Consider the following 13,657-nt stretch of genomic DNA (forward strand, 5'->3'; position numbering starts at 1 on the left):
GATTGCCACACTATGGCTTCATGATTTCAACGTTTCAAATGTTTAATTACATTGACGAAAAATGTGATTAAACATTTGAAACGTTGGAATCATGAAGCCATAGTGTGGCGATCTGTTTATGGAAATCACACATATAGTTTATATATTATATATATACACATATACATACACACAGTATAATATATATATATATATATATACATACAAACACAGTGTATATGATTATATATATTGTATATATATATATATATATATATATATATCTATATATATATATATATATGTACTGTGTGTGTATATATATATATGTATATATATATATATATACATACATACATACATACACACAGCATATGTATGTATATATACACACACACACACAGTATATATATATATATATATATATATAATATATAAACATGTACATTATATATGTATATATACACTGTGTGTGTATATATATATATATACATACATATGCTGTGTGTATATATATAAATACACACACACACACAGTATATATATATATATAAATATATATATATATATATATATACTCGGTTCTTATCGCCACTTTACCGCAAGTTCGGATTTATTATATTGGCTATCCAAAACACATGATAGACGATAGCCACTAAAATGCCATTTTGAGATCCGAGTAAATCCGAGCCTGCACATCCCTAATATATATATATATATAATATATATACACACACACACACAGTATATGTGTGTATATATATACACACAGTATATATACATATATAATGTACATGTTTATATATTATATATATATACTGTGTGTATATATATATATATATATATATATATTAGGGGTGTGCACCGGCCACTTTTCGTGTTTTGTGTTTTGGTTTTGGATCTGGATCTTTCTTCGTGTTTTGGATCTGGAATGGTTTTGCCAAAACCACCCTTCCGTGTTTTGGGTTCTGGGTTTTGTGTTTTGGATCTGTATTTTTTTGAAAAAAAGCATAACAACAGCTAAAATCACAGAATTTGTAGGTTTTTCTGCTCCTATGCTATTATTAACCTCAATAACCTTAATTTCCACTCATTTCCAGTCTATTCTGAACACCTCACACCTCACAATACTGTTTTTATGTCCAAAAGGTTGCACCGAGGTAGCTGGATGACTATGCTAAGCGACACGAGTGGGCGGCACAAACACGTGACCCATCTAGGCGTGAAACTGCAGTGGCAGACAGGATGGCAGTTTGAAAAACTAGGCCCCAAACAGTACATTATGCAAAGAAAAAAAAGAGGTGCAAGATGGAATTGTCCTTGGGCCCTCCCACCCACCCTTATGTTGTATAAACAGGACATGCACACTTTAACAAACCAATCATTTCAGCGCCAGGGTCTGCCACACGACTGTGGCTGAAATGATTGGTTCGTTTGGGCCCCCACAAAACAAGCTGGCAATTAATCTGTCCCTGCACAAACTGGCTCTACGGATGCAAGATGTCATCCTCATCCACCGATTCCTCACCCTCTTCAGTGTGTACATCCTCATCCTCACAGAGTATTAATTCATCCCCGCTGGAACCACAGGTCCCTCTGTACGTTCTGGAGGCTGGTCTCCCTGGAAGAGTTGATAATTCATTTTATGAACATCATCTTCTCCACATTTTGTGGAAGCAACCTCCTACGCCTTTCGCTGACAAGGTTCCCGGCTGCACTAAACACTCTTTCGGAGTACACACTGGAGGGGGGGCAACTCAGGTAAAATAGAGCCAGTTTGTACAGGGACCTCCAAATTGCTTCTTTTTCCTGCCAGTACAGGTACGGGCTGTCTGACATGCCTACTTAGATGTTGTCACTGATGTAATCCTTTAACAGACAGACGCACGCTTGTCGCTGCTGCTTTGAGGATGCAAGTGCGGCTACATCGCACACAAGTCACAAACACATTAAAAAAATTGTTTTTTATTTTTTGGAGCACTTTGAGAGTTACACCACCCTTTAACAGACAGACGCACGCTTGTCGCTGCTGCTTTGAGGATGCAAGTGCGGCTACAGCCCACACAATTCACAAAGACAGAAAAAAAAAGAACAATATTTTAATTGTTTGTGTAGCACACTTTGAGGGTGTCACCACCCTTTAACAGACAGACGCACGCTTGTCGCTGCTGCTTTGAGGACAGTATCATATGCAGTGACAGTAGACTTTTCAGAAATTGTTGGCACGTCCTTCAGTCTGGACCAGATGTCCAAACCAGCCCTTGACTTATGACACAGGCGCACGCTTGGCGCTGCTACTATGTTGATGCACGTGCGGCTACATCGCACACAAGTCACAAACACATTAAAAAAATTGTTTTTTATTTTTTGGAGCACTTTGAGAGTTACACCACCCTTTAACAGACAGACGCACGCTTGTCGCTGCTGCTTTGAGGATGAAAGTGCGGCTACAGCCCACACAATTCACAAAGACAGAAAAAAAAGAACAATATTTTTATTGTTTGTGTAGCACACTTTGAGGGTGTCACCACCCTTTAACAGACAGACGCACGCTTGTCGCTGCTGCTTTGAGGACAGTATCAAATGCAGTGACAGTAGACTTGTCAGAAATTGTTGGCACGTCCTTCAGTCCGGACCAGATGTCCAAACCAGCCCTTGACTTATGACACAGGCGCACGCTTGGCGCTGCTACTATGTTGATGCACGTGCGGCTACATCGCACACAAGTCACAAACACATTAAAAAAATAGTTTTTTATTTTTTGGAGCACTTTGAGAGTTACACCACCCTTTAACAGACAGACGCACGCTTGTCGTTGCTGCTTTGAGGATGCAAGTGCGGCTAAAGCCCACACAATTCACAAAGACAGAAAAAAAAGAACAATATTTTTATTGTTTGTGTAGCACACTTTGAGGGTGTCACCACCCTTTAACAGACAGATGCACGCTTGTCGCTGCTGCTTTGAGGACAGTATCATATGCAGTGACAGTAGACTTGTCAGAAATTGTTGGCACGTCCTTCAGTCCGGACCAGATGTCCAAACCAGCCCTTGACTTATGACACAGGCGCACGCTTGGCGCTGCTACTATGTTGATGCACGTGCGGCTACATCGCACACAAGTCACAAACACATAAAAAAAATAGTTTTTTATTTTTTGGAGTACTTTGAGGGTTACACCACCCTTTAACAGACAGACGCACGCTTGTCGCTGCTGCTTTGAGGATGCAAGTGCGGCTACAGCCCACACAATTCACAAAGACAGAAAAAAGAAGAATATTTTTATTGTTTGTGTAGCACACTTTGAGGGTGTCACCACCCTTTAACAGACAGACGCACGCTTGTCGCTGCTGCTTTAAGGATGCAGGTGCGGCTACAGCCCACACATTTCACAAAGACAGAAAAAAAAAGAACAATATTTTTATTGTTTGTGTAGCACACTTTGAGGGTGCCACCACCCTTTAACAGACAGACGCACTCTTGTCGCTGCTGCTTTAAGGATGCAGGTGCGGCTACAGCCCACACATTTCACAAAGACAGAAAAAAAAAGAACAATATTTTTATTGTTTGTGTAGCACACTTTGAGGGTGTCACCACCCTTTAACAGACAGACGCACGCTTGTCGCTGCTGCTTTGAGGATGCAGGTGGAATCTAGACGGGATTTGGAACCGGGGACACACTACCTCCATCAATTGTCTAAATCCCACTGCACTAATGGCGGATACCGGACGCACGTCTAACACCAACATAGCAGTCAAGGCCTCAGTTATACGTTTTGCTTCAGGATGACTGCTGTCGTACTTCATCCTCATCGCTAGGGACTGTTGGAGGGTCAATTGTTTAGTAAAAGTAGTGATGTTCCTACTTCCTCTCTGGGATGATGAACAACTCCCAGCAGCAGCAACAGCACTAGGAGGAAGTGGTTCTTGATCTTTCCCTATTTTATTTTTATCGGAGAAAGTTTGGTCCTCCATTTATGTTATATTGATATATACGTGCGGCTAAAGCGCCCACAAACACAGAAAATATTTTTTTATTTTTGCTGGAGATTAGTGCTCTTTGTGGGTTACACCACCCTTTAAGAAATGAGCCAGCCGGCTCTTTACTTATGGGACACAGGCGCACGCTTCGCGCTGCTCCTTTGTTGATGCACGTGCAGCCGCAGTGCACACAAGTCACAAACACAGAAAATATATATTTTTTTGGTTTGGACTGGAGTGTACTTTGGGGGTTACAGCACCCTTTAACGGTCAAGCCAGCCGGCCCTTTACTTATGACACAGGCGCACGCTTGGCACTACTTTGTTGATGCACGTGCGGCTACTGCGCACACAATTCACAAACACAGAAAATATATAATTTTTTTAGCACTTGGGGGAGCACCCCTGATGGACAAAGCACCCCCTGGACAACACTACAGCACCCCTTTAGGACTGGGACACTGCACAGGACTTTGGAGTGGACACAGCCCCTATGGAGAACTGACTGCACAACACAGTCCAGCCAGCCCCTATGGACTTTGAAGTAGTGGACACAGCCCCTATTAACAACAGCAGCACAGCACAACACAGCCAGCCCCTATGGACTTTGAAGTAGTGGACAACAGCAGCACTACACTACACTACACTACACAGCCCTAACTCCCACCCTCCCTCTTCACTGTCCACAGCCGAGTGAGAAAATGGCGCAGACGCAGGTACCTTATATAGGATCCAAAACCTGCGAGACTCGGAAGGCGGGATGATGACATTTTGCCTCGATTTCAGATCCGAGTCAGGCGGGAAAAGTCGAGCCTGACTCGGATCGGACTCGGATCGGGGGGGCTCGGGGGGGTTCGGATTTCAGAAATCCGAACCCGCTCACCCCTAATATATATATATATATATATATATATATACACACACAGTAAATATATATATATATATATATATATATATATATATACACACACACACATAGTTTATGTGTATATATACTGTGCACACATTATATATTTCTAAACACACTTTTTTAAGAATATTTAATATTATGTAAGATATGTATATGTATCGATATGCATACATATCAATACATATACCACTACACTGCAGCAGCCTGGTGTTAACCGTATTAAGGAATGGAAACCAGCAGCTCACCTTGGGGACTAAAATGCACACACCCTGCTGCAGATAGTGCTGCTGCTGTCGGTGTCACCAGCCACGGAGGAGCTGTGAGCCTGTGTGACTGAGGTGCCTGCCAGTGGTCGGTGCACGGCCAGAGGTGGAGTGTGGTCGGCCCTCAGGGTGAGGACACGGTGCGGTGGTGGGCGGGACCTATGTGACGTCACACGCAGTGACGTCGCATGACGCGTAGGCTCCGCCGGCTGTTACTAGTGCTCTGAGGGCTGGAGAAGCCCAGCCCTCCAGTGCGCTGCCCTTGCAGTATGTGAGTCCACCAGCATTCCGGTGTCACATCACGTGCCACAGCCGTGACCGGGAGGGGGGGGGTGTGTGTTATGCGCTGCGTGGTCGGCCCTGAGGCTGCTGCAGAAGGAAATAAAAATTCCTTTCTACAGCAGCAGACACGCATCACCGGGCTGTGGGCCTATTCTGATTGTAGGCCTGGAGCTAGCTCCATCAGCCCCATTACTAATCCGGCCCTGCCTGCCCCATACATAATCCTTGCACCCCAGTACTGTCCTAGTTGCTATCTACCTCCTCCCTACCCCTACAGCACTGTCTCCAGCACTGCCTGCCCCTAGCCTCCTCCTTGCTCAAATGCTGCCCCAGATGATTTCGACTCTTACCCCCCTACCCATAGCACTGTTTGCCCCTAGCTCGATCCTTGCCCCCCCAGCACTTTCCCAACTGCTGTCTGCACGTACCTCCTCCCTGCCCCCAACACTGCCTGTCCTTACCCCCCACTTCTCCCTGCCTCTATCTAAGGCTCTACCCAAAGTACTGCTTACCCTTAACCCCCTCTACTCCAACTGCAATCTTTCCCCAGCATTGTACCATAATATGGGAATAGAACCCCAATTTTTTAAATTGAGGGGTCCCTGGGACCCACTAATTTTTTCGCTCACCGCAATCACTGAAGCATTTTAGAATTCAATAGCGCAACTAGAGGAGCCATGGGAAAACCAACATTAAATTCTGCCCTAAGAATCCACTAGATGTTTGAATTCCCCTGAGATTTCAGCTATGCATCAATATACTCACACACAAAAACAAACAGATAAGCAAGCTTTGGAATTCAAAAGAGAATTCTTAGAGCTCAGAAAATACTCAAAACACTCCCAAATAAAAGCACTCTAAAGCTTTAAAGATTGGAAAACTTGTTAAAATAGACGGCAACATTTATTGTAGATCTGGACAAATCATGGAAGAGAACCTGCTTCAAGACACTCTAAACTCATTTTGGATTCCAGCAGGATAAATGACCCAAAGCATTAAACAAAAAAGGCACTTGGAACCTCTGGTCTAGGGGTGGATGCTCCGATACATACAGATGTGTACTCACTCATCTTTGCTGCAGTTGCGCCAAACAGCCCCTCTTACAGCACCTGGTCCCGTGAGACACTGCTAGCACTGGGCGTCTTTTTTGCATCTTTTTTTGCTGCAAAATGCATCCAAGTCGCAATGTGATGCGTCTAGGACAAATCATGAGTCTGTGTTGATTAATTTGATATGTGACACTTATATGCTAATTAAGAGACTCAGTCGCACAAAGTGCTAGGATGCAGCGACCGCAGAGTCTCCTGGTGTGTCCAAGTCACATTGCAACTTAGACACATTTTCGGCAAAACAAAGACGCCCAACGCTAGCAGAGTAGCACGGGACCTAGCTGCTCACTCACACCAGGCATATTGCACTGCATGGCGTATTGAGGCTAAATGAGCAGACACATCTGTATACTGATATGAATTTATGGTCAATTATAATGTAAATATTTTTTTCTTGAATTTAAATTAGAAACCAGAAAAAAATAGTGAAAGCCACAAATGTTAGGCGCTGCCTAGGGCCAGTCCTTGTGTGTTGTGTACACAGTACTCAAAAGTGCCGTAACCAATTAGCAATATATCAGCATAATAAAATGTACACGCATAAAGTGAAAGTGCTGCCGTATACCCTGGGTAGTCTACCAGGAAAGATATCAAAAGAAACAAACTTAAAAAAATTTTTAAGAAAATGTGGTGCATGCAATGCAATGTATATTAACTGGCAAAGTAAGCCAAGGCTGATGCCAGAGATTTGCCCTTTATTGGACCTTTTATTACCTACTTGAGACTTTGGGGGTCATTCAGACCCACTCGCGAGAGTCAGTACGCTCGCAAGCGGGTCGATGTTCCCCACTGGGCATTCGCACGACGGAGGGAGCTCCGTCGTACGCAAGCGCGAGACCCAACGAGCGACAGGCTTTCCATCGCTCGGGGTCTTGCTCCAAAGGGGGCGTGCTGTCGATGTTGATTGACAGCACGCCCCCTTTGGTGGGCGTGGCGGGGGCGTGCCTGCCAGACGGAGGCGTTCCCATGGGAACGCCTACCGTCTGAAGCCAGCCCCACTGACATCACTAGTGATGTCAGTGGGAGAGATTTTGGCTCTGATAGAGCCAAAATCACTCCAGGGCTTGCGGCTGGGAGACCCTACCGCAGGGTCTCCTTTGCAAGTCCGATGGTCGCGATGGTCAAAATCATCGCGACCATCTTTTAGGACGCTCGTATATGCTGTGGGTGGTGACCCACAGCTATACGAGCGTCCAGGAGGACGCTCCATTTTAATGGAGGAGGGCCCTGATTCAGAGCAAGCGCTCTGCTCAGAGCGCTCAGCTCTGAATCAGGCCCTTTGTTCCATCAAAAACCTGGAGGATTACAAGCAAAGCCTTGCTGGAACCCTGCCATTTGGAAGCACTCTACAGCCAAGGGACTGCACAAGCTGCAGGTTATTCCAACCCTGCTGGATTTCTATCATTGCACCCTATAGGACTGAGCAGGCACCCGGTAATTATGTTTGGAGCCCCCACTGACTATTTACAACACTTTTGCAAAAGATGGATGGGTCATTATCTCTGGTGTTTTAAAATACCCATTTTACAGTATTTCTTCTGAATACTATGTACATAACCGTTTAATCGTGTGTGTTATATCATTTGGATTATGCATATTAAACTTACTTTTTATATATCTGGATAGGTTGCTCACACAGTATTTACTTATTTATTAATTGATACATTTTTTGGTTTTACTTTTCCAGTTAATATACATTGCATACGCCCCATTTTTTTTAAATTTTTTTTAGGTTTGTTTCTTTTTATTTAAATTATAGTATTTTGTGTTGAATAGCATAAGGAATTTCAGAATAAATCAATGTTGATACTATGATGTAAGAAGATTAACATCATTCAGAAGAATGCCTAAGGAGTAAATTATTTTTATTGCCACTGTGATATATTACAAATAAATATAAAATCTTCATTCATTTACAATGTAACTATACTTACGAGATGCAGGGTTTGACGTGAAATATCGGATCATTGTACGTTGCATGGCAGGGACTCTCCAGAGACAGAACACCAGTATGTTAGCTGTAATTATGCCTGTGGAAGATAAAGAAATTATAACACACACACACACACACACACACACACACACACACACACGAGAACTAACAATTAGTCAAATGGTCAATATTAACAATTACCTGACACAGTCCTCTGGCCATCACTAAGCCCGTTCCACCACTCATTCACCTACAGAGACATATGCACAGTCCATGTTAACTGGAATCCTGCAACACAATGCCAGCTATTTTTAATGAATGGGCAATGCAAACACCACAGACTGACTGTCAATTTTAGATGGCATTCTATCACATACAAGGAGTTGATTCTTTCTTCTTGAATGTATTCTAGTAACAAATTATCATCCATGCACTAGCAATATTAAAATAAATAAAAGAACAAAGCTATTAGTAAATGTACAAGGTACTAAATGTACTTTTTGTAGAGTGCATTTAAAACTACTGTACACGCTTTCTGAGATCCCCATGTTTCGGAGGCCGTAACTTCTCCAGCCAATCTGCTTGAACGTCATCTAGATAACTCTTCATCCGATTTTTTAATGTCTCGTACTGCCAAATAGCAGCAATTCCAAAAGAGCAACCTGAAAACTGATTATCAAACACCATATAAAAACAGTGTAATAGTTCTCTAAAATACAACTGAAAACATATTTTGTCTAATAATTTACATATGGGTAAATATGTATGTGTTAACCAGCTAAAATATTGAACTAATATCCCATTGTTTTTTTAAGTATTAGATGTACTGTACATTTAGGTCATTTTAACCACATATTTTCATTCTGGTCAATTACCAATTACACAGGTGTATATGACAATATTCCTTTCAGTACTGTAACAGTCAAAGGTGTCTATTTACTAAGCAGTGTTAGGACACAGAGCGAAAAGTGATAAGGTGCCAGCCAATCTGCTCCTAATTGCCATCTCACAGGCTGTGTTTGAAAAATGACAGTTGGGAGCGGATTGGCTGGCACCTTATCACTTTTCACTCTTTGTCCTAACACTGCTTAGTAAATAGACCCCATAACAAGTGCCAGAAAACAAGAGGCATCATGTTCTAAGAAGCTGAAGCAGCTTGAAGATGGGTAAAGTAACTTTAACGTAATCCCCCAAATTCCTTGTACTTCTCCATCTTCTTTTTAGCTTTTCTGTTTTTTCTGAAGTAAATTCTATTACAATGGAATTTCAAAATGAAGAGGAACAGGAGCAATAGAATATTTGCTACTTTGTGAAAATCAGATACAAAGAAACCAGAGAGCAACAGGAGATGCCGGTGGTTTACTGTAAGTCCCAAAACTATGTATGTTACAGTACAAATTTCTGATATTGAAAATGTTGTTTTTTTTCATTGCACATGCGTCTAAATCACACCTCGCATGCGACACGATTGGGTTCATACAGAGACGTAGTTGTGAGTCAGACGCATGCAGAAGTGTAGTGCCAGGGAGGTAGCTAATCAGACGCATGGAGATAGTCTGTCTCAAGAGTGTGTTATAGGAGTGTCACTGAAGTTTTTGCATAGACTGCTACTGCAACCTAGGCCTGGTACAGGTCTCAATTGTGCAACTGATGGTAGCCTCTAAAGATGCACCAAGCATGTTTGCAGTGTCTGAGACAGTTGAACTGGGTGTCTCAGACAGTGTACATTTATACGCACAGATGTACACAAGGAAAGGGCTTGTACGTGTATCAGCATAAAGTCGGAGATGCAGCGGCGTCTCTTGACAGTCGCACATCCAGCTCAGAATAAGGCCCTAATTGTGATGTGATCAGCATGAGCACAAACACATACAGGAAGCCATTAAAATTTCCCATTCTATTATATTATCGTGGATCTTGGAGACAGAACCTCTCATCATGAGCACATGCTGCCAATCTTACATGGTTTGGGGAAATGAGAGTTTATCATCTGTCTGCAACTCTTCTGATGAGAAGGGCAACATTTGGGTGGTACAGATGTGTCTGCATACATCTATCCTCCATGCACTACAAAATGAGTCACACAACGTGGGAGCGCTGTGTGCCCCAGTACCGCCGAGCGCCTTTCGTGCAACTTTTTTACCTTCAAATGCGTCTTATTTACGCAGTGATGTTAATAGATAACACAAGCAGTTTCTGCTGATTAAAATGATATTCAGCACGCCTATGTTCTGTGTGTGTCTGCGGGTGTAACTGCATGTGAAATGCTACGTTACAGTGTCAGCGGCTATAACACTAACATTGTGCGTCTGCAGATGTATCTACATGTGAAACACTGAGGGCCTGATTCAGCAGTGAACTGCTGAACGCAGATTCCGGATATTCGGGAATCTGCGCAGATGCAGGACCCATTCTGTGAGTGTGAAGAATGGGCCGTACAAACACACTCGCAGACTGGCAGCAGGCTGTGAGTGTTTGACAGTCTGCTGGCATTTGTGGGTGGGGAGGGGGCAACAATGCTCTCCGTTTCCATTGCGGGGGAGGGAAGAAACCATATTCTCCATCGGCTGATGAAGACTTCCTGGCATCTTCCTCTAAACTACGACGGCCGGCTGCGGGTCCCCATGTATTTTCACAACCAATATCGGCTATGAAAAGCCCGGGGCTGGTTGTGCTTACAAGGGGTGGGGGGGGCGCACGCCGTTTTTATATTAATTTAACACTTTTATACATTTTTCCCCATCCATGCACCTTCGTCATGTAATAACGTCAGGCATTGTGTGGGTCTGGCCGACAGATCGTTCAGACATAAATACTGAACGATATGTCGCGGATCGTGTATGAGATTGACAGATCTTACCTGCTGTAAGAAAGATCTGAAGATACGACCGACAATCCGCGGGTACACGCATCGACATCGTTATCATAAGTGGACACTCACGATTTGCACATATTATTATGCATGATCTGTCATTCCGATGAGTCAGAAATGGCCAAATCGTGCAGAATAAATTTGGGGTGAAAAAAATAAATAAATAAAAATACAGAACACACTTATACAAAAGCCAAATTAAATCCAGAGGGGTTCCCTTATATGAGGCAACTGTTTTCTTCATTGCCGGAGTAGCGGCAGATGCATTTTTGAAGAATTATTTTAAATCATTTTAGGGACTTTAAAATATGCTTGCACCCATTTTCATGTACCCCAAATTTGATGGGGCTTTGATAAATATACTTAAGCAGCATAGACTCCAACTATGTTGGTACCCAAATAAATTTTATTAAAATACAATTCTAAAAATGCCGACCATATGTACTATAACCGTAACCTTAAAGTGTTTAAAGAAAAAATGTAATATTACATCAATGTGATGTGTATAAAAAACGTGCTGTAAACATTTACAGTATGTGCTGATTAATGTATGGCAACAAATATTTGCCAATGTGACGTAATGCCAACCCTTAACCACAAGACGGCATTTATATATATATGATATACGGTGGGGTAAGGTATTTAAGTTTGTTTTTTACACTTGTTATGCATTCTTGTTATCCTGATGAAGGGGTGAGAGGCCCCGAAACATCGATGTACTGTATGTATGATTGATTAAAACTACACGTCTTTTACTTGCTACCCAGACTCTGAGTGCCGCCTCCTGTGTACATATATATATATATATATATATCAAAATAACGCCGGCACTCCACAAATAGATAAACTGTACATGCCTGGGTGCCCTCTGATGGTCCAAACAGGCCAAAAATATATACATGCAAATAACAGCGGCACTCACAGGACTTGAAAACAAGACTCATATATATATATATATATATATATATATATATATATAAGCTTGCCACATCTTGCCCCTGGGATTTTTGCCCATTCCTCAAGGCAAAACTGCTCCAGCTCCTTCATGTTGGATGGTTTCTGCTTGTGAACAGCAATCTTCAAGTCTGACCACAGATTCTCAATTGGATTGAGATCTGGGCTTTGACTAGGCCATTCCAACACATTTAAATGTTTCCCCTTAAATCACTGGAGTGCTGCTTTAGCTGTTTGCTCTGGGATCATTGTCCTGCTGGAAGGTGAACCTCCGTCCCAGTCTCAAATCACAGGCAGACAAACATGTTTTTCTCAAGAATATCCCTTTGTCAGAGTTCAGCCGGGGATCGGCCATCCCTTACCATCCCGCCGGCTTCCTCTGACTTCCCGGGTAGTCGGGCGGCTGGCGCGGCGACATGGGAGGAGCTGAGCATTCACCCTGCAGCTGTGGTGTCAGGCGACTCGGTGAGCGGGGATCACAGTTTCCGTCATGGGCGCCGCCATGACACTTTCCCTATGTCAGTACTTCCTTCCCTGATTGGCCCGGCTGGTCAGCTGACGCTGTGGGCCTATCAGCAGGCTTCCAGGGGTATATATCCGGCTCCTGTGCTCCAGGTAGTTGCCTGAACAATCATTGTCGCCGCTAGTGTAACTAGAGGAGTCTCGTTCCAGGTTCCCGTGCTTCCAGTGTGTTTCTTCCAGAGCTTCTAAGCTATCTCTCCACAGTGTCTTTACTATCAACTGCCTGTGTGAAAGCTAACCTTCATCTCTCCACAGTGCCTTTACTAATCAACAGCCTGTGTGCAAGTTAACCCTCCATCTCACCACAGTGCTTTACCATCACAGCCTGTGTGCAAGTTAACCCTTCATCTCATCACAGTGCTTTTACCATCACAGCCTGTGTGCAAGTTAACCCTTCATCTCACCTAAGTGCTTTTACCATCACAGCCTGCGTGCAAGTTAACCCTTCAACCTACCGCAGTGCTTTTAGCATCACAGCCTGTGTGCAGGTTAACCCTTCGTCTCATTACACCCTAGTGCATGATCTCCGGCCGGCAATGCGGTATATACTTCGTGGGATATCCAGCTGTTACCTCAGCCTACCAATAAATCTCCACACCTCTCTAGCCAGCACCTCAAGTGCATTTCTCTAGCCATGGAGTTCTATCCCACTCCCCACGTGCCTATTCCAGGCATTACCCTCAGGCCACGGGTGTTTTGATTCTCTTTTCCCTGCAGGCCTTGGTCACCAAGTCAAAGGACAGCGACCTGCTTACAGGGAGCTGCACAAGCCCATATCCCGCTTGGAGGGGTCACTGGCGAACACCTCCTTGTGATTTTGACTCCGCACCATTGACTAGGTCTAGCCAACGACCA

The 13,657-nt window shown here is 43.4% G+C and overlaps 1 protein-coding gene across 2 annotated transcripts in view; it reads right to left on the reverse strand.

Annotated features, from left to right (window-relative positions):
* The window catches only part of LOC148453941 (presenilin-associated rhomboid-like protein, mitochondrial), a 110,014-nt gene that overhangs the window by 58,925 nt on the left and 37,432 nt on the right, over window positions 1–13,657 (reverse strand). For both annotated transcript variants that reach the window (XM_088461467.1, XM_088461468.1), the window contains exons 3-5: window positions 8,983–9,123; window positions 8,656–8,704; window positions 8,456–8,551 (exon numbers count right to left, since the gene is read on the reverse strand). In XM_088461467.1, the coding sequence (XP_088317593.1) occupies window positions 8,456–8,551; window positions 8,656–8,704; window positions 8,983–9,123 (286 nt within the window). The remainder of the gene's footprint in view (window positions 1–8,455; window positions 8,552–8,655; window positions 8,705–8,982; window positions 9,124–13,657) is intronic.

This window comes from Taudactylus pleione, unplaced genomic scaffold (genome assembly GCF_031769625.1).
Source record: "Taudactylus pleione unplaced genomic scaffold, aTauple2 ptg001058l, whole genome shotgun sequence".
Classification (NCBI taxonomy): domain Eukaryota; kingdom Metazoa; phylum Chordata; class Amphibia; order Anura; family Myobatrachidae; genus Taudactylus; species Taudactylus pleione.